Raw genomic sequence first — 22,479 nt, 5'->3', positions numbered from 1 at the left:
TTGGGACATCCGCCTAAAATTTCCGGATGTCCCTAGGTACATCCGCCTAAAATTTCCGGATGTGCCTAGGTACATCCGCCTGAAATTTCCGGATGTGCCTAGGTACATCCGCCTGAAATTTCTGGATGTACCATGGAACATCCGGATTTTTTAGGCGGATCCCAACTTCCGCCTAAAATTTCCGGATGTTCCATGGTACATCCGGAAATTTTAGGCGGATGTACGTAGGACATCCGGAAATTTTAGGCGGATGTCCTACTTACCGAAAATAAAAAAAAAAATACTTACAGAATGATCCGACGCATTCTCCGGCGTACGTATGTTCCACTCGCCGTCCATGACCCAAGACCCGTCGGAAAATTTAACGATTTTTGAAAATAGAAATTTTAGGTGGTCGTGGGGACCGATTTGGTTGCAAGGTCGTGGGGACCGATTTTGGGAAGCTCGGGACAACAATGTCGTGAAGTAAGGGTACCGTTTCATGTATGGTGTCCAAATGGGGAACAAGTTCATTTTTATAACCCATATTGCATAAAGGGCATAGTGGTAATTTCAAGAAAAAAAGGGAGCGTTACCTGGTAAAATGGGAGCGACAAATAGCAGTTGAGTTATAGAAGGGGGTAGTACGTAGGCTTTTCTTTAGTTTTTTAGCTCTAGTGGAATTTGAGAGTTTATGTTAGGAGTTGACTTTAGTTTTTTACTTTCTAGTATTGACGGAACTTTTGATATTTGTTTTTCATAGTTTAGCTTATTTAGTTTCCTCCAGTTTTTCGTGACGATTGTTTTCATTATTGGTCTTATTGATTTTTGCTTCTTTGTTTTTATTATAGTTTAACTCGTTTGCTTTCATGTTAGTTTTTATATTATTATTTTCTTTAATCTCTTGTTCTTGCTTTTAATCATGCTTATTTTAATCGCTTTATTTAGTTTAGATTTAATTTTGTCCGAGTAGTTTTCTTTCTAGGGTTTGTGGGGATGCATAAATAATATGAAGGGGTAATTTATTATTGTTAATTGTCAATGCTAGATTAATTTCCTATTGATTGATTTAATGCTCTGCAACTAGATTAGCGCTGGTTTAATTGTATGAGTTTAGCAATATTGATTCGAGATTCGAGAAATGAGAATTGATATTTAGGCCTAGTTTCAATAGGCAGGTTAATTTATAAATGGTTAAGTCGAGATTCGAGAGATGAGATTTAATACTGGTAAATTTACTCTGTGATTGTAATACGTAGCGAAAGTCCTTTATGATCTGATTAATTGATACATTGATGGTTGATTATTATGTTTTACCCTGAAATATTATTTATTGGTGAACCTATGCCTAGGCCTTTTAATATTTGTTTTCTCCCTACTTTATTTTCCTTGCTCATATTCTTCGTAGTATAATCTTTATTCACAACAACTCTTGGTAACTTTAATAATTTAGATTATAATAATTAATTAGGAATAGAAAGACTTATTTCCCTGTGGATTCGACCCTACTTCCCTATCTACTTTAGTTAGATGACTTAGGTAATTACTTTTGATTAGGTTACTATGACTTTAGCCTGTCAAGCGTAGTATTATAAAGTTAGCCTCGTACTACAACTTTTTAATTTCGTTCCCTTGTTGTCTGTTCATAAACTTATACTGAATAAGGAGTTGCTGCTCCTTAGAATAAGAATGAGCAATCACCCATAGCTCGTATTTGCAGCTAATCATAATCTCTATGTTACAAGTTAGGCGTTAATGTTACAAGTAAGGCGGTGGGTTCTAAACTAGATACCAAACAGAGTGTTGCATCCCAAAAATCATAAAAACAAGCTATTTTATCTCATTTGTTGTCTCACTACTAGACCACTTCTCTTCGAATTTGATTTAAATAATCTTAGCAAATTTGACATATATGGTCAGCTATTTATACTGTATTCCATGTTGCCATTCTTATTTGAGCCTATATCATATGCTATGTATGAGCATTTTCCTTATCAATGTCTTCTTATATATATATGTTGAGGTTCTGATATGAGCTATAAATTTAGTGTATAAATTTTATGTAAAATGGTTTCCATTGTGTAGGATAATTTGATTAGTGTAGGTAACCTTACCTTCTACAATTAAAGTACTTTTAATTTAAGGTCCTTGACATAATTAGATTGGTTTTCATCACTGACTAATACAAATTAGTTTTTGAAATACTCTTGGGCTTATGAAATTTATATACTATTATTTTTTAAACACAGAGCTAATAAGTTGTAGGATCCTATTAAGTTGCCAAGTAGAAAATCATGGGTTTGCAAAGTAATTCACAATTTTGATGATATTTTTTTTATGTGAAAGAATAGTAGAATTATTTAATCAACTACAAAACTAAAATAAAAAGGAAATAAAAAAAATATAAGCTTGACCAAAAAAGGAAGTATGCATAAAAATGTGAACTATAAATATTTATCTATAACCTTATAAGCATGCAAAAGAATTTACTGTAGCTGGTGAATAGTACTTTGTGATGCTATTACAGCCTTGCCCCCAACATTAATGAATTGCCCATTCTGCCCCTTTTTCCTACTGTTTGTTGCCTGCTGTTTGCTTGGCCTTCACTCTCTCACCGACTTCCTCACCTTATTCCCCCTCTGTATTTTCATCTCAGAAGGAAAAAGGGGAAACAAGGAGAATAAGGAGAGAGAAACTTCACCAACTCGATTTTCTCAGACGATTTTTCGATCGCACATTCATCAGGTTCGTTCTCGTTTCTCTTTCTCGATTTTGTTTCAAAATTTTGGCCTTTACTTGTTCGATTGCCGTGGATTTTTTCATTTATGTTCCTGTTGTTTACGATATATTTTCAAATTTTTGGGGTTGAATCTTTGTGGGTGTATTTGTGCGAAATCTTTCGTTTTTAATGGGGTTTATTTGATTGATTTGTTTTCGATTTTTTGGGTTTGTTTGCTCGATGTTTTTCGGATTTTTAAGGGTTTATTTGTTCTATTTATTTTCGTTTTTTGGGTTGAATTTTAGTGCCTTCTTTGATTGTGTGGTGGTTTTATTTAGGTTGAATTTCAGTGATTTATCGTTTTTTTGGGTTGATTTTTTTTTATATTGTTAGTAGCATTACCCCTTCCTCTTTCTTGTTCTAATTGGTTCTAACCTTTTATATGCATGTTGACTGTGTTGTGTTTTTTTTCTCATCCTCCAGTTTCTCTGTTTTCTTTCTAAAATAGGCGGAAGGAGTAAGACGGAGCAAGGTTTGGTGGATTCGAGTTTGAGGTGAAGAAACTCAGATATTATTGCATGGTCGATTTGTTATTTATTTAATTTCTATAATGTAATGATTTGTTTATGATCTTTGCTGTGATTTGTGTGTTGTTGTTGATGTTTGTTTGTGTTTTGTGGAATTGATGGAATTTTAATTTGATTGATTGAGAAACAAGCTCACTTGATGATAGGATTTTTTTTTTTTTGTCAAATTTGAGGTGTTTTTAGTAAATTGGTAAATAAATTGGTGAGAGTTTTGAGTGGTAAATAAATTGGTTTGAGTTTTGAATGGTAAATAAATAAATTGGTACGCTCAGTGTTTTGTTGTTCAAGAAATTTCGTGTGATTTCTCTGATTGAGTCTGTTGAGGGTTTATGGACGGATGTGAAGACTGGAGGAGAGATTGGGTCAAGCTAATCGACCACAAATCTATTAGTTGTAAAAGGAACTTGATAATTTGAGACAACGGAATTTGACTATGATTGCTTATAACAGTAAGGTGAAGAATCTAAGGGAATCTTTGAAGAGTTTGAAACAATTTCCTCTAATTTCAACAAAAGGTTGCAGAATTTGAAAATAAGAAGGCGTAGCAGTTTTTGTTAGGGTTGAATAATGGTTATCACATGGGCATATAAATGTAAATCACTCCACTCTCTCTCATTCTTATTGGTTTGTCATTTCTCTATGATGCATATTTTCATAAACATAAATTTCCTTATAAAATTTCAAAAGAATCTGAATGAGATAATACATCAGTTGTGCCTGCAACTACAGATAATCCTATATTGGAATTGACCTCCAATAATAAATATTCCTACTACCCAACAGCATTATTTTGTGCATATAGAAAAAAAAAAAAAAAAAAAAAAAAAAAACTCACAAATGTCGATTCTCCTCAAATTATCACAGCTGATGATGTTGTTCATCCTTCTGATAAGTATATCCCTTCCCATACTTTTCAGTCAAATGTCCTGAATTTTGATAAACAATTTTGTAAGACAGCCAACAACAACGTTGAATTTCCAGAAAAATTCAAAGATTTTGTTTGTAAATTACTAGCAAAGAAGTGTCGCAATGCTGTTATTCAGAATAAATTCCAATAAGTTTTCATTGGAGATGTGAATAAAATCAAGGGTCTCATTACTAATGAAGAGGCAGAGGGACGTCCAGTGGGAAGAGGCTATGAAAAACAATTCAGTAATAATCAATTTGTGGAATTTGTTTTTGTATTGTTCAATTTCGGATTTCTATTATTTGGTTGCTCTTGTAGGTTTTGGCTTGGTTCATCCTTTGTGATGGGAGGCTATTTGTTTAAATCAATTGCCAAAGAATAATATCGGCTTATTTGACTGATTTTTCTGTTTGTTTTCCCGAATAATTTTGTCTGGTTTGTTGTTTCAGGGCTGCTGTAGCAAATGCGGAGGTTTGTCACTGTGGATTATACATGACAAAAAATATGTTTAAAAGAATTCTTAATGGTTAAGGCCTCAGCAAACCAGCATTAGTTAAGAATTGGGTGGTAAGTGATCCCATCCGTCTAATCACATCCATCTCTAATTTTGTTCTAATATTCAACTACTTGATGTAATTAATTGGTGTAGTAGCTTTTTTTGTCAAAGCACTTGCTTCCAAATTGGAATTTCCAAGGGGAGCAAGGTTGGATAGCAAAACAAGGTTAAAAAAATCTTTTGACAAAGAATATTGATATGTTTGAGAGTGGGTCACACATCTTAGATGTTAGGTGTGAAAACTGAAATTCGAGGCAGGGCAAGTATAAGTATATGTATAATGATGGTCAATATCTGAGGCAGGATTGTGCAATTATACTTTGCTGACTAATTTGGCTGGAAAATTGCGGCCTGTTTGTATTGGTCTAACCATAATTTTTTCCACTGTGGCAGCATCTCAAAGTCCAGTATGTATCAATTGTTGCAACCACGACTTGACGTTCTCCTTTTTGAAATAATTTTCCCCTGATGTGTTTTAACAGCAGCGATCAAAGACTTTGGGATGAAGACCCTCATGAGTATGTAAGAAAAGGCTATGGTGAGTATTATGGGCTTTTCTACAGCTCTAAATTGTTTACCTTCCATTTCTTTTCAAAAAAAAGTTATGTTTGTTTTTGTTATATGGACTACTGAAAATAAATGGTTATATATCTTTTTATATTGAGTAGATATTATAGAAGATCTATATAGTCCAATAGCAATGGACTTTGTCAGTGAGTTGGTCAGAAAGCGTGGCAAAGAAAACTTGCAAAAGTTCATTCAATATGTTGCTGAGATTTTAAAGAGTTATATATTTCTTCTGTTTATGTTATATTTGTTTCATTATATATGATTTATGCTGGTGTTATGAGCTTTACAATTGCTATAATGATCACTCCACTTTCAGGGATGATGACTTCCCAGTGGAACAAAAGCCATATCGGCAGAAAGATGGTGCCCTTCTTGCTATTGGTGCCCTTTGTGATAAGCTGAAACAAACTGCACCATACAAATCTGAGTTGGAGCAAATGTTAGTGCAATATGTTTTTTCCGAGTTCAATAGCCCTGCTGGTCACCTAAGAGCTAAGGTTTGTAGATTTTTTGCATCTTTTTTCCTGGTTAGTTGTAGCCAATGTTTTGGGAAGATAGCCATCTGTGTAGGTTGTAGCTAATATTTAGGGGAGATGACCATCCTTGTAATTTCTTACATCTGAACCATGTGACCTCATGCGACCTGGTAATTTTCTTAAATTATTTATTGTGGCTAATATGGACAAGCTGTAAGTTTAGTAAACTAAGTTTGGAGAGTGGACTATAATTGGAAGAAAATAGAGCATGTTGCTTTTCGAACAATTCACATGTGTGATTAGGAAGTGTGGTTTTTTGGGCTTGAATTTTTATTGATTTGTGCATTTTTATTTATTGATTATTTTTCTCATCTTTTATTTGTAGTTGATCTGATTCCATTTTGGTGCTTAAATTGAGTGCATTTTTGGTGATTTTAAATGTCAAACTGCTTTTTAAAGTGCATTTCGGTGATTTTTGAGTTAGATTGGGTATGAGTCCTGTCTAACCCCATGTTTGATGGTAAATACTTGAGTATAATTTAGATTTCTTACTAACATATTTGTTTTCCACTTAACGTATACAAGCATAGCCTGATTTGAGGTAGAAAGTGGTGTGTAATGCTGTTGAATTTCGAACTTCCAGAAATTTTACATTTTTTGTCTTCCAGCCCCAAAATGGAGGAACTATTGTATGTCCTTATGTATCTTTGTATCTTGTTTTTGCTAAAGTTAAAACAGAATATACTCTATAGAAATTATAATCGCATTTACTCTCCTTGTTGCTTGACTAATTATGCTAATACTATGAAAGATTTTGACTGTTCAACCTTTTCCAAGTGATACTACTATTTATGAACGTAGAATCTTTGATTGCCAAACTAAACTAATTAAAGATCATGTTTGCAAAGTACTTTCATGATTTAGCTAATACTGCGTATGTGATATTTTGTTGCTGAAATTTGGCCAACAATTGATTTCCTGCCACATTAAGGTGTGAGGCAAGTACTTTTACGATTTAGCTAATATTGACAATGGTGTGTGAGAGAGAGAGAGAGAGAGAGAGAGAGAGAGAGAGAGAGAGAGAGAGAGAGAGCACCTTAGTATCCCAAACTGATATTATTAGACTTAGTTGTTTGTACAAGATAATCCCATAGCTGAGGTGAGAGGCAAGTATTAATTGAAATTTTAAATTAAATATATTGAGGTTAATTGCAAGAAATTTTAGTAATTACATCAACTTACCCTACTCGAAATTAGGTTAATTGCAACAATTCATGCTTAAAAATGCAGATTTCTTCATCAATGGTGAATAATTCAGGCTTTGTTGGCGTATCGTGTTTTTATTCTAATTTCTTCATATCATGTGCACTTTTTTTTCTTTGCGTTTATTAGCAGTTTGTTGGGAGCCATTAGGCAAAGAAGAGTGCAAAAGGCAATAGCACAGCGCGGCGGAGATGGTTCGACATAAATACTTTATTGTGTTAGTTTATCAGAATTTTCAAGCCGTAAATGTAATATTGGTTTTATTAATGTAGTATATATAGTCTTATGTTAGAGAAATGACTCATTGTTTTACAACTTTGTTTGTTCGACTAGATTTTTCATATTTTGGCTTAATGTTGGATATAGTGGCGTTCTTTTATTTGCTGTTAGTAGTATTCCAAGTTTGTTTATGCTCTTTTGGCTTATATAAACATTCAATGTAGATAAAATCTTATGATAGTCTAGGAAATGAGTGAATTTGTTAAAGGCTCATCCTACTTTGAATTACTTGCCACATAATACATGAGAGAGAGAGAGAGAGATGAATGGCCTAAGAAAGAAGGGGTTGAGTGGGTAAGTATTTAATCTATCATATTTAACTAGGTTAGAACCCGTGCGATACACGATTTATATAAAATCTATTTTTAATTTGTACATTTTATTAATAATAATAAGTCGCTATTATACATGAATATAAATAAGCATTACGTACATTTTGTAATTTAAAATCTAATATTTTCATCAAAACTATAATATAGTATATGTTCCACGTCGTCTAATTCATAATTCAAGGTAATATATCATTTTGTAGTGTGTTATGAAAAATTGTTTCAATTTCCTACGACAAATTGATAGGTTTTTGTTGCAAAACAGAAGCTTCTAATATTTAAATTTCAAAAATGTTAGATAGGCTAACTCTACCAAAAATTTAAAAAATAAAAAGAGATGACATCATCATTGCATTTAGGCGGGAAATTTTTTATTAAGAGAACGACACGTGGACAGTGATGATGTCATCATCTTCTATTTTAGCAATAGCTACTCCCTCCGTGTTTTTTTAAGTGATACATATTGACCGGCACATAGTTTTAGGCAATTTAATTAACTTAAATAAAATAAGAGGTAAGTGGGGTAGTGGAGTATTAAAAAATTGTTAAAAAAAGATAGTGGGGTTAATAGTTTATTGAAAAGTAATATATGTCAGAGGAAAGATATAATAAAAAAGTAGTAGTGGGTTTGGGTAGGGACCATGAGAGGAGAGAGATATAATACTTTAATGTATTGTTTTGCCAAAAAAGGAAATGTATCACTTAAAAAAACACGGCCGGAAATGGAAAATGTATCACTTAAAAAAACACGGAGGGAGTAATATATTTGTTTTTAAAAAGTAGAATTTGAAAGAGAGATTTAGAAAAGGAAACAGTGGTGCAAACCCTTTTAAAAATATAAAATTAATAAAATTATAACTTTATAAGAGGGAGAGGGATTGAGAAAGAGAGAGAGTTTGAGGAAAAACTTTTTAGGGTGTAATTAAGGAGATGAAAATACTTTATAGAAACCATCTAAAATGCTAACTAATTTGTAGAACTTTTAGAATAAAATGTTAACTAATTTGTAGAACTTTTAGAATAAAATGTTCAACCTTGTGGTCGAATTGTGCTAGATTTACAAGTAAATGTTTTGTTACTACGTAAATTTTAATATAACCATAGTAATAAATAGCTTTTAAGAGAGAGTATGGAAGAAGGATGGAGGGTGGAGAAGAGAGGAAGAGAAAGAGGCAATGGGAGGAGGAGGAGAGAGAGGAAAAAGGGAAGGAGTGGGAAGAGGAGAGAGAGAGAGAGAGGGGAAAAGAGGGAAGGAGCAAGGAGTGGGAGGAGAGAAAGAGACAAAGAGAGAGGAAAAAAGGGAAGGAGTGGGACGAGAGATAGATAGATGGATATAGAGAGAGGGGTGAGAAAGAGAGAAAGAAGGGTCGGGAACTCGGGATAGAGATGAGTCAGGAGGAAAGGGAGAGATTGAGAAGTTGGGAGAAAAACAGATAAATAAGGGTCGAAAGAGAAATAAATAGAGCTTTTAAGAGAAAGAGGGGCAGGGAGAGAGAAATGAGTCGAAAAAGAGAGATGGGTCGAGAGAGAGAGAGAGAGGCTTACTAAACCGCTCAAACTATACAAGAAGAGTGGATAAGGAGGAGAAAAAAGGAACCATAAGGTGAAGAAAGCAAGGATGAATAGAAAAGGGAAATGAGATAAGACAAGGGAGAAATATAAGAGAGAGGGTAATGAAGGAAGAAGAAATATGAAGAACTTAAAAACAAGTTAGTGTTTACCACACAAATAAGATCCTCTAATCAAAATGTTAATAACATCCCAAACAACGAAATACGATAACAACCAGGACTCTTACATATTTTAACCGGGGGGGGGGGTATTCAATAAGAAACCATATTGCGTTCTAAAATAGTATCTAAAACAATAGTATAATTTTTTTATAAAAAAATCTTTAAATTATAACAAATTCTAAACAAGTTCACTTATAACCATTGTTTTCCCATAGAAACTTTATCCCTACTCCTTGTTAGTACTTACAAATTCATGTATCGTTGTTATTATAAAACCCAAATGCAACCAACGAGTATCTCAACAACCAAACACAACCACGAATTTTACTTATCTTACCGTTTAGGGGGGGGGGGGGGGGGTTCACGCATCGCGCGTGCTCTAACGACTATGTAACAAAAGATGGATAAAGAGAAGAGAATGAGTGAGAACTGTGTAATACAAATAAAGATTGACTTTATAAATTTTGAAAATTATAAGATAAGAAAGGAGAGAGGGAGGGAGGGGGAGAAAGAGATAGTGAACTGTGAAATTGATGATAAAAATTCAATACTAATTTGATAATTTGTATAGTGAGTCAATCTGATTGATAATATTTAGAAAATGAATTCAACCTTAAGGTAGAACGTATTAGATTCATACGTAACATTTCCTTTAGTTTGCATATACCATGTTGTTTCTTTGCAAAGACATTAAATCCCATTATTTTGTTCATCTTTTTACCTTCCAAAATTACCTCAATAATGTATAAAAAAATACACAAAGGACAAATAAGCCATAACATATAAAAAAACATAAATAAAGACACTAAATTTTAAGGAACTAACCTAAAATCTAGGAACATGAATAGAAAATAAATGTCAAAATGACAATCATCACATACGTGAGAGAGAGAGAGAGAGAGAGAGAGAGAGAGAGAGAGAGAGAGAGAAAGAGAGAGAGAGAAACGAGAAGGGCAAGGAGATATAATAGGATAGAGAGAGAAAGAGGGGGCTGGAAAAGAGAGAGCAGGCTAAAAGAGGAAAGGGCATGTGAAGATAGGAGAGGGGAAGAGAAAGTGAGGGGGGAAGAGAAAAGGGGCAGGGAGGGATAGGACGAGAAAGGGAATGAGGAAGAAAATGGATAGAGAGGGGGAAGGAGTTGGGAAATAGAAGGGTCGAGAGAGAACGTGGGCCGAAAGAGAGACAGAGGGGGCTAAGGAGATAACGAAAGGGAGGACGAGAGAGAGGAGATCTAGGAGAAAGTGAAAGAAATAAAGGCCATGAGAGAGGAGTTAAGAGAAAAGCGAAAGAGAAAGAAAGATGGCCTAAGAGGAAGAAAGTAAGAGAAAGAGTCCCAGAAGAGGGAGAGAAAGGTCAAAAGAGAAAGCCATAGAGCAATAAGATATAAAGGGGACTAAAGACAGAGAGAAAGGGGAAGGAGGCCGAAAGAAAAAGAGAATTATAAAGAAAAGCTTGGAAAGATAAAGAAGCCGGAGGATTTGGATTGGGAGAACAAGTGCAACTTATAATTTTCAAAGCCTTTTTAAAGAAGGAACAGGGACAAGAGGGATTACGAAAGAACGAAAATGAAAATGGGAGAGAAAGAGTTTCGACCAATAAAAAAGAAGGAATGATTGAGAGAGGAGTAACTGCGGTTTATAATTTTCAAATTAAGCTATTAAAAAAACGAACAAGGAGACAAGGCCATGGGAAGAGAGAGAAAGAGAGAAGGTAGGATGAAAAGAGATCAAAAGGGAGGAGAGAGAGAGAGAGAAAGAAAGAAAATTCATTTTACACATTATTATTGAGAAACATTACGTTTTTTGCCAAGATAGTTACTTTGCCCAAATTAGATTGTATATTCACTCAGGGAAAACCAATATCGAGAATAAAAAAAAAAACTAAAATTCATTATGCAACTCGAAGAAAAAATATACAAATACAAAAACAGCTTTGAAGAAGTGTAGATCACGCCAATTATGTAGACTAATAACAAAGAAATACACAATTTTTTCATAAGTTTTGCATTTAATCCATTTTAAATAACTTTAACCTTTAAAATTGTGTTTCCTTATTACTGTTCCGTATTATCACAATCATTTTAAGATAGAGCTGTTTGAAAATTATTAAGTTACTAAAAAAAACCATATTGTGTTTTAAAATAATATCTAAATTAATCGGTTTTTTTTAAAAATCTTTAAATTCTAACAAATTCTAGATAACTTATTAAAATTGTTTATCCATAAATATCTCCTCGTAGAAATTTTATCACTCCTTGTTAGTACTTGTAAATTCTTGTATCCTTGCTACGAATATCACAAAAATCGAACACAACAACGAATTTTACTTATCTTGCCGTCGGGGGGGGGCACGCGCAACGCGCGTGCTCCAACGACTAGTAAAAATAAATATATGCAACTTACTAAAATTAATTTTTGTGCTCTTACAGGTGAAATTAATTGAATGTGTTTTTCCTTATCATTCTTATTTAGATGAATCACTTTTTTCTTGATATAATTTTCTATAAAGTACTGAGTTTATTTTTTTTTGGGAAATTCTCAATGGTACTCTCCAATTTTTTATTTTTATCAATGGTAAACACTAAAATATTAAATTATCATTGGTAATCTATTTTTTATTTTTATTTTTTTTGTTCCAAATGAGGATACAAAGTTCCAAAGAAATAAAAACCAACGAAAATAAAAAACAATCACACAAAGCAAAAACATAAAAGAAAACTACCTACGGAGGGATAAGACGGGGCATGGCCACACCCCTTATATCCTCCTCTAAAATACGACTAAGTTCTACCGGCACTTCATTACTAAAAACTTCCAATTGAGAGTCTTGAATGACTCCGCGGTTGGCCAACCAATCCGCCGCTCTATTCCCTTCTCTAAAAACATGTGCTACTATCACTTGCCATCGATCTTCATTGATTAGCTTCAAGCACTGCTGCACATCATATTTACATACCCTTCTTCTAGCTTCTTTTTTCTGTAATGCTTGTACTACTGCCAAGTTATCTAGTTGTATCTCAAGCTTCCCAATCTGCAAATTCTGAGCCAATTCAACACCCCTTACCAGAGAAAGCACCTTTGCTCTGTAAGCAGAGCAATACCCATAGTTTGCTGTGAAGGCCATCACGAAATTCCCAGCATAATCACGAATAATTCCACCTCCACCAGCAGGTCCAGGGCTTCCCTTCGCAGCTCCATCACAGTTCAACACAAACCAACCATAAGAAGGAGCATGCCAAGTGATATTAGCAGGAACTTTGTATCTTTTCTTCTTTGTATCGCCATCTAGTGCATCCCACAAAGCTCTCTTAGCCTCATCATATCTAACTTGAAGAAAAGATCCAAAATCTAAGGGTATCTCATCCCTTCTATTGTAAACATAGCAGTTTCTCCACCTCCAAATCCACCATATAGTGACTCCAAAATAAACAGGCCAAGATTCTTTACCTTCAATGTTATCATCTCTTGCATTCTCCATGATCCACTCTCTGATATTGCCTTGGTAAAATATGTGGCTAATCGAGTCATCAACTGTCTTTCTCCACACCAGCTTTGCAACAGGACAGTCCATGATTATGTGAAAAGTACTCTCTTCTGCAGCACCGCATATATAGCATCTTGGGTTGTCTGTCATCTTTCTCTTGAATAAATTCAAATTACCCAGCACACGATCATGTACAGCCAGCCACATAAATGCTCGTATCCTCTGTTGTACTGGAGCATTCCACACAACATCCCAGCAGTCATCATCCAAAACATTAGTATGATGTTTCATAATACTTATAGCTGATTTAATGGAAAATTTTCCTTTATCACCATCTTTCCAGTAAACAAGGTCTCCTATTGAAGGATCAACACGCACCTCATAGCTCTGAATTTTTTTCAACACGATTTGATCTAGATAAGGGGCTATTATATTCCACCTCCAACCATGTCCTGCTTCCCACATTTCCCCGACTGTGCCTGCTGATAACTCTTCTGGAATAGGCTGAATTGCTAAGCTTCTAAGAGGCTCATTTGTTGCCCCCTTATGATCCCAAAAAAGAGTTTTTTCACCATTCCTAATTGCCATCTTCACGCCTTCACCCAAGACCTTTGCATTCTCCGTTATACCACTCCATACATTTGACATCCCAACCTTGGGTTCAAACATATCAAGGTCACACCGACCCTTACAATATTTAGCTCGAAGGACTCTTGACCAAAGGGCATTAGGCTCGGAGAGAATTCGCCATCCTAGCTTAGTTAAAAACGCAGCATTGGCTTGCTTTGCAGAAAAGATCCTAATTCCTCCTTTTTCTTTAGGACGTTGCAAGACTTCCCAAGATAAGAGATGAACCCCTCGTTTGTCTTCATTCCCACCCCATATGAACTTTCTCGTTTTTTTATCAATGTCCTCACATATTGACCTCGGAATTTTGGCTGACTGCATTGAATAACATGCCATAGTAGAAAGGGTCGAATTTGCAAGGGTGATTCTCCCCGCAAGGGAGAGATACTTTGTCTTCCAACCCGAGAGCTTTCTATCTATTTTCTCGCACAAATGGCTGAAAGTATCCTTGGTAACACGACTTGTGAGGGTCGACATGCCAAGGTACATACCCAAATCCGGGGTGGCCTCCATTTGAAGCGCAGTACTTATTTCATTCTGAGCATTGCTATCCATATTTGCTGAAAAATAAACTCTTGATTTCGAGAGACTTACTTTCTGTCCTGAGGCTCGACAGAATCTCTCCAAGCAGCTTCGAATAATATCAGCTTGTTCCACGCTTGCTTCCGCAAAAAGAATTATATCATCCGCGAAAAATAAATTGGAAAGTAACGGGCCATCACGACTTGCTCTAATTGGTTTCCACCATTTATTCACTATCGATTCTTCAATCACTTGATAAAATCTTTCCATGCACATCACAAATAAATATGGTGAAAGAGGATCTCCTTGACGGATGCCTTTACTTGGTTTGAAGCTTTTCGATGGTTCGCCATTCCATAGCACTTGGAGAGAAGCCGTAGTGATACACTCCATAATCACTTCAATCATAGTGATAGGTAATATTTGCACCATTGTATCTCTAATGAAAGACCATCGAAGCCTATCGTACGCCTTTTCAAAGTCGATTTTAATGGCCATAAAACCTTTAGCCCCTTGTTTCCTTCTCATGGTATGGATGACCTCTTGTACAATCACTATATTGTCCGTTATTTGGCGCCCCGGAACAAAACTAGCTTGGGTATTGGAGATCAACAAAGGTAACACTTCCTTGAGTCTATTCACAATGACTTTCGCGACAATTTTGTATGCTACATTACATAACCCAATTGGACGAAATTAAGAAGCTAGTTCCGGATTCTCTATCTTTGGAATCAAAGCTATAAGGGTTTCATTGAGCTTTTCTAGAATACCCTTACCTTCCAATATCGGCATAATCGTGCTGAAAACTGTGCTAGCCACTATATCCCAATTTTTTTGATAGAACAACGCTTGAAATCCATCCAGCCCCGGAGCCTTCAAGGCACCCATCTCCTTATTTACAACCTCCACCTCCACCTCCACCTTCGAATACGGTCTCACCAAATTACCCCATTCAAGAGCAGGAATTTCTGGGAAAATGTCTTGTGGAACATCGAACCTGGTAGGCCCTTCTTCTTCAGTGAATAAATTAGCAAAATACTGAACAATATGGTCCTGTATTTCCAGTTTATCCTTGAGCAAATCTCCATTGCTATTCTTGATGGTATCAATTTTATTTTTCCACCTTCTTATAACCGTGCTCAAATGGAAAAAGGTGGTATTTCTATCACCATTTTTAATCCAATCTACGCGAGATTTTTGATACCATATTAGCTCTTCTCGATCTAAAATTTCATCAAGCTCCCTTCGAAGTCTAGCTTCTAGCTTTATGAGCCCTCGATCAGACTTCTCAGCAAGTTTCTTTTGGATCCCACCAATTCTAGCAAGAAGGATCATTGGTAATCTATAATTTGTAAAAATAATGCAGTGGTAGCATTAGTTAAGTATTTTAAGGAAATATAAACCATGGTTCATATATTAAAAGGGAGGGAAAAGAGAAATGACTAAAATACCCTTTTTTTTTAAAAAAAAACACACTTTTTTCCCCTCCCCCAACCCAACCAGCCCCTCTACCATGACCCCAATGCCGGCGATAATCCTACCACCCATTAAACTCTAAGAAACCTTGAATTGATGTGGATTGAAATAGTCAAACAGAAGCATAACATTTGAAGGATTTATCCCCCTAATCCTATTATTCAAGTACCCAGGTGAAGAATTAGGAAAAATTAACAATTTTTCGCATTACCATGAGCGAATGATCAGGTTAATGAAGCTGGTGGTTCTTCGGCGGTGTAGGAGTTCGATTAAGTGTGGCTAACTAATAATAACAGGTAATCGAGTAGCAAATCACCAGGTGAATGAATCATATGGAGAATTTTTCAGAATATGCAAGAACATACCCTCTCATCAAACTCGGAAAACATACCCTCTCATCAGACTCGAAAATCTTGCTGATAGGATGCTCGAAAAACTCGATGCAAGAAACGGGTCATTCAAGAGCTCAATTGCTGAGGGTCTTTCAATTGCATTGAATTTGTCGAAAATTCGGGGGAATCAAAAGGAATTGCAAACTCAGGTGAAGGAGTGGGAATCGGAATCGCGACGGAATCAGGAACGAGAGGGAATCGGCGGAGTTCGGTTCACGGTGGCTGGGATGGGAACTGGGGAAAAGAGGGGGAATCTGGGATGGAGATTAGAGGGAATCCGGGAAGGATAGGATAGCCGGCCGCCACTAGCAGGGGGTTGGGGTGGCTAGGGTTTTTCTAATTTAATTAATACGGTTGTATAGGTCATTATGCCTTTAGTTAACTAAGGTTAACTTACAATTGCATATTTATATCATTGATGTTACCATTGAATTAGGAATGCTAATTAGTGATTACCAAAGATAATTTCATAAAACTTTGTTTACCATTGAGAATTTTATAAAATTGGAGATACCATTGAGAATTTCCCTTTTTTTTATTAAAAATTGTTTGATTGTTTATATTGTAGTTATATTTTTCTTTGAGACATGGACTGTAATCCCCCATATTTTTAAATATTTTATAAATGAAAATTTATTTTATTTATAATATTTATTTGTTATTTTTCATAATTTAATTTCAAAAGTTTCAAATTATTAATCTGGGTCGAAAATTATTTGAACAAATTATTTTATGCACCTTTATTCTACAATTTATGTCCAATCATACAAGCCTAACCCATTTGTTTACTTAATCGACCCATTATTTTTATGAGGCCCAATCTTTCTTTTTACCCTACAATAATTCTCTCCTATAAATATCCCATGAATCTTCAAAAATTTCCCACACAAAAAGGTTAGTCTTATTTTCATCCTCCTTTGTTTCTTTATTTTGCTTAATGTTAATTTAATTGTTTTGGGTTTTGATTTTAGTATAAAGATTATATTTTTAGTATCAAATTATATTTTAATGGTATAAAGATTATAAATTTCAAATTATATTTATGTTATAAATTTCATATTTTATGAATTATAAACCTAGGGTTTCAATTTATTGAAAATCATGATTTTAGGGTTTTTATGAACAATTGATTTAGGGCTTTTATAGTAATGATGTTTTGAAATTTTGGTGATTATAACTACTGATTAGTTTAACTTAATTCCAGATTATTTTGAACACATAGATTCGTGTTTTAATTTTTAGATTTCCGTTCGTTAATATTAATCCCGTTTTAATCCCGACCAGGTTCTAAACTCATCCGATTTTGACAAAAAAGTAGTGTTTTCCATGTGGAAACCACGTTTTAAGAAAGACTCACTACCTTTGGTAGTAAGCACCACCCTCTCGAGGCCAAATTCAGCCTCTAAATTTGATTTTCGGGCAGTTTTTGATTTTAACGAAGTGTTTACATACTTAAAATATTATCCTTGAGTTTGATTAATAAAATTAATTATGTTTAAAGTTAATTAAGCATAAATATATGTTTTTATTGAAGTTTCAAGTGTTGGAAATAGTTTCTAAGTACTACTTTTGATGTTTTATAAAGAGGGTTTAATCACCCATTAAAAAGAGAGATTTTAGGGGTTTTTATATAGTTTTCAGATTTTTATTAGACTTTGAACTTGCTGTAATTTCATGTATAAGAGTGTATTTTAAGGTTTTTATGAAGAAAAATTTAAAGAACTATATATAAGCCTTTAATTTTAACAAAAGGGAAGGTTTTAAAGTGTTGTTTGATTTGGATTTTGAAGGTTTTAAAGTAAGTTAGTATTGCTGTAAATTTGATTGATTGGGTATTGATTGAGATGTTATTATTTGGCTTAGGAGAGGAGTTTATTGAAGGTGATTTCTAGTTAGTAAAGTGGCATACTAATTCGTTTGCTCAAGGTACGTACAAGTTACAAAACCTTGCTTTTAGGTGCATGTTTAAGGACGGATCGAGAACTTAGTATCATGTCTAGGGATGACTGGGTTAAATTGTTTGGTTATACATTGTGAATTTCCTTTGACGTGCACTATTCCTTATTGTAATTATTGGTTATGTTCTAATTATGCAAGGTGCGCTTAGAGGCAAAGGTATGTGATTGGTGAAATGACTTAATTATTACTCATTCATGATTTAATGAAATAGGATGAGTAAAGAATGGTTCATGTCTTATAAGACAAGGTTAAGAGTTTGGGGTGCCTTATGCACTCAAGGTGTTTATACACCGAGGTAGTAAAGGAATAAATAATAAATGTTGCTTGCCACTAATAAATCAAGAATTGAAATTGAAAAGTTGCTTTACTTGATTGAATTGATATTGGATTGATTGTATTGTTATGCATATGAGTCATCACCAAGTCTAAACCTGTAAATCACGTAAAGTGCAAGATGGATGAGCAATAAAACTCTGGATTGGTGCACTTCTGGAGTAATGACAATCAGGGGTTGGGGTACATGGGGTATTAGCCGTGTACTTTTCTCGAGGCCGTCTGATCTACGAGTCTCTTATTTCAAATATTTTTCAAAACTAGGAGTTAGGTGAGATATCATACTAACTACGGTCACGGAGTCGCGCCCGTGGTCGTTGGATGTTTATTGATGTTTCCGAAAGGAGGCATGGGGTTTTTCTTTTATTGATGTTCCAAATGGAGCATGGGTTGGACAACCTCGTCTATTGCGTAATCCAATGAATAAAAATAATGATTTACCTATTATTAATTAATGGAATCTTAGTAATATAAATAGTTGAGTCGTGTGTTGAGTCTATAATTTAATGATTGATTATTAGTAGCATGTTATGGAATTCTTAATTTATTTTGCAGCTTGTATGTACTCAGCTTTGCTGACTGCGTGCTTTGTGTGTCTTTCTTTGGTCATGGCCTTCGCCTTTCAATGACCCTGTGACGATCCAATTTTTACACTTGTAATATTGGGGAGCAGAATTACCACAGGTTCTTACACATGCATCATTCATCAGGGTTGTGGGATCTTGAGTAGAGAGTTGGTTGTTTCATTTTATTTCTTTTGCAAGTTTGAATTTATTTTAATTCGATTTTATTCGACACTATTTCTTTTGGGTTTGAATTTATTTGAACACTGAATTTAATCACTTACTACTTTTATTGGGTTTTGAATAAGGGCCTTAATGGTTCCAAGTTGTATGACTTAATTTGGTTTCATTCGTTGGTTTTGAAACTTATTTATAACTGATTTAGTTTTTCCGCTGCTATTTTCTGATAAAGCCTTAACGTTTGAACACGTGGCGGTAGCACGCCAGTAATTCTCTTGAATATTGTTCAGGGTCCTCAGAGGTTTAAAGAGAGAATTATTGGGGTGTTACAAAGTGGTATCTGGGAGCTTTGGTTCGATTTAATTACCACTAAAGTTACTTTAAAAGTTTTTGGGCGCCTAATGTTTTAAATCTTATGATTCTGGATTTTATGACGTGATTTAAGGTTAAACTTTAATTTCAAAAAAATTATTTTATTTTAATTAAAATAATTCGGCAGTTTAAATAAAATATATGTATTTTTATAAATTACTATGTTATTAATTATTTTTGAAATTAGTTGAATCTGCGTACTTATTTTATTCTTTGATCCTTAGTATTATTTATTTTATTTTATGTGTGAGATTTGGGTAGTCTTAAGAAGGGCATATAGGACAGATGATTTCTTTCTATGTGCATTATAATTTAATTCTTGGTGCCATTTATTTTGAATGTAGTTTTTATGCAAGTTATATTTAATTGTATATGTTTTATATAATCATGCAAATTTGGGTGTTGTGATCACCTAGAATCATGTGTAAGGATTAAAGAATACAATATAGATTAATTTGTGATGATTTGTGCAATGTAATGTGTATGTATGGATGATCATTATATGAAGCATGTAATTATGTGACTATTTGGTTATGCTTATTTAATGATGTTATTTATTATTTATTTGGTGCTTTAGGTTATTGGTAAGATCTATATTTTTATTATTTAATATCTCCTTCAATTTTTGCAACCAATGAGTGTTTATTTGAGAAACCTTATGATCAAATTAGGAATGTACTTGGAGAATTGATGAATATATATATTTGGTGATGATAAACTACGCGAGAGGAGTGTATGAATTTTGCTTTGGTCAAGCCGCATACTTTAAGGAGAGTGGAGACCCTGCTTTTTTGTAGAACTAGGTAGTGAAAGATGAGTTTTTGTTGTTTTGAATTGCCATGAGAATTTGAGGAGCATAACTTTGGTGGAAAGAGAATAGGGATACGATTCGTGAGACAATTGACTTTCGTTAGGAGAATTTGAAAACCAAGCTGGAGAGAAAAAAATTTTGAGGAGCCCATGGATTTATAAACATGGAAATATAAATCAGGCCTTTTGGGTTAATTAATGTATTAACAATCATTATGGATTTAATGAATCGAGTATTTCCATGAGTACAGTAATTCGATAAATATATGGCTTTATTAATGATATCTTGCTATACTTGAAGAGTGAGGAGAATTATAATAGACATTTGAGGATTCTGTGACATTTTAGGGACGACTTGTAATATGCTCAGTTTTCGAAGTGTGAATTTTTATTAATGAAAGTAAGTTTCATTTTGGGACAAAAAAATTCAAGTGGTGAGTAAGTGGTCTACACCTAACAATGTGACCGATATAAGTTGTTTATTGGGATTAGATGTTTAAAGAGGGCTGTAAAGGACTTTTGAGGATTGTTGTATATACATTGATGAAAGAGAGTTAGTTTGAATGAGATGAGAAGTGTAAACAAGCCTTTTAACTCTTAAAGAACATTTAATCGTTGCACTTGTTTTAGTCTTGCCTAATAGGAGTGGTGGCCTTGAAGTTTTTACTTAATGGATGTGTGCTGCAACAAAATGGAAAAAAACGATAATGCTTCTTGCCAAGACAAATCTTATGAGACCAATTACCCTACCATGATCTTGAGATTGCGTATATATTGTTTACATTGGAGATTCATTTGAAATACAGTGTCACCTGTAAGATTTTTACAGCTCTTAATAGCCTTTGGTTGTTAGCTAAGGAGAGCTAAAGAGATTATTGAGTGCCTATGATTTGAGCTATTCAAATTTGAGGAAATTATAGAATAACAAGTTATGGATAAATTATTGCAGAAAGAAGAAATGAAAAAGAAATGCCTAATGATATTATTGAGGTGAGTTACGGGGGCGTAACTCTTTTCTTTAAGAGGGGTAGAATGCGATGTAATTTTGCGATTTTTACCTCAATTATGCTATTTATTGCTTGAGTTTGCATTATTTTGCTTATTAATATGCACTATTGTTGTATTTACATGCAATTAAAGTATGTAAACTTTGGCCAAGTACGAGTCTATTAAGCATAAAGTTCAGTTTGTTGAGTATGCATGTTGAGAATCAATCAATTTACAGCAATATAAAACACAAAAGTTTGAATGGTTTTGGAAAATTTATGGCTTTTGGGTTAAGTTTCGAGGGCGAAACTTCTTTTAAGAGGGGTAGATTGTAATCCCCCGTATTTTTAAATATTTTATAAATGAAAATTTATTTTATTTATAATATTTATTTGTTATTTTTCATAATTTAATTTCAAAAGTTTCAAATTATTAATCTGGGTCGAAAATTATTTGAACAAATTATTTTATGCACCTTTATTCTACAATTTATGTCCAATCATACAAGCCTAACCCATTTGTTTACTTAATCGACCCATTATTTTTATGAGGCCCAATCTTTCTTTTTACCCTACAATAATTCTCTCCTATAAATATCCCATGAATCTTCAAAAATTTCCCACACAAAAAGGTTAGTCTTATTTTCATCCTCCTTTGTTTCTTTATTTTGCTTAATGTTAATTTAATTGTTTTGGGTTTTGATTTTAGTATAAAGATTATATTTTTAGTATCAAATTATATTTTAATGGTATAAAGATTATAAATTTCAAATTATATTTATGTTATAAATTTCATATTTTATGAATTATAAACCTAGGGTTTCAATTTATTGAAAATCATGATTTTAGGGTTTTTATGAACAATTGATTTAGGGCTTTTATAGTAATGATGTTTTGAAATTTTGGTGATTATAACTACTGATTAGTTTAACTTAATTCCAGATTATTTTGAACACATAGATTCGTGTTTTAATTTTTAGATTTCCGTTCGTTAATATTAATCCCGTTTTAATCCCGACCAGGTTCTAAACTCATCCGATTTTGACAAAAAAGTAGTGTTTTCCATGTGGAAACCACGTTTTAAGAAAGACTCACTACCTTTGGTAGTGAGCACCACCCTCTCGAGGCCAAATTCAGCCTCTAAATATGATTTTCGGGCAGTTTTTGATTTTAACGAAGTGTTTACATACTTAAAATATTATCCTTGAGTTTGATTAATAAAATTAATTATGTTTAAAGTTAATTAAGCATAAATATATGTTTTTATTGAAGTTTCAAGTGTTGGAAATAGTTTCTAAGTACTACTTTTGATGTTTTATAAAGAGGGTTTAATCACCCATTAAAAAGAGAGATTTTAGGGGTTTTTATATAATTTTCA

At 33.8% G+C, this 22,479-nt stretch overlaps 1 protein-coding gene across 5 annotated transcripts; it reads left to right on the top strand.

Annotated features, from left to right (window-relative positions):
• Nucleotides 1-2,518: 2,518 nt before the first annotated feature.
• On the top strand, nt 2,519-7,436 carry LOC145598515 (importin beta-like SAD2). 5 transcript variants are annotated; one of them, XM_081654882.1, is made up of 6 exons: nt 2,519-2,724; nt 3,207-3,252; nt 4,642-4,759; nt 5,142-5,266; nt 5,635-5,815; nt 7,190-7,436. In XM_081654882.1, exons 4-6 carry the CDS (start codon nt 5,217-5,219, stop codon nt 7,205-7,207), a joined length of 249 nt encoding a protein of 82 aa, XP_081511008.1. In that variant the 5' UTR covers nt 2,519-2,724; nt 3,207-3,252; nt 4,642-4,759; nt 5,142-5,216; the 3' UTR covers nt 7,208-7,436. The 5 variants fall into 5 exon arrangements, 2 of the variants coding, with proteins under 2 accessions (XP_081511008.1, XP_081511007.1); XM_081654881.1 differs by having other exon boundaries at nt 2,536-2,724; nt 7,187-7,436; XR_014103572.1 differs by having other exon boundaries at nt 2,542-2,724; nt 5,142-5,270; nt 7,187-7,436.
• The last annotated feature ends 15,043 nt before the right edge of the window (nt 7,437-22,479 follow it).

This window comes from Chenopodium album, chromosome 20, assembly GCF_948465745.1.
Source record: "Chenopodium album chromosome 20, dcCheAlbu1.1, whole genome shotgun sequence".
NCBI lineage: Eukaryota > Viridiplantae > Streptophyta > Magnoliopsida > Caryophyllales > Amaranthaceae > Chenopodium > Chenopodium album.
This window is presented reverse-complemented; position numbering and strand designations above follow the sequence as displayed.

Excerpts from the sequence above, each read along its gene's own strand:
- LOC145598515 (XM_081654881.1), top strand. The coding sequence starts at position 5,217 with ATGTGTTTTAACAGCAGCGATCAAAGACTTTGGGATGAAGACCCTCAT. Across the intron at positions 5,267-5,634 it reads TGGGATGAAGACCCTCATGA|GGATGATGACTTCCCAGTGG; the intron begins GTATGTAAGAAA and ends CTCCACTTTCAG. Across the intron at positions 5,816-7,186 it reads CTGGTCACCTAAGAGCTAAG|CAGTTTGTTGGGAGCCATTA; the intron begins GTTTGTAGATTT and ends TGCGTTTATTAG.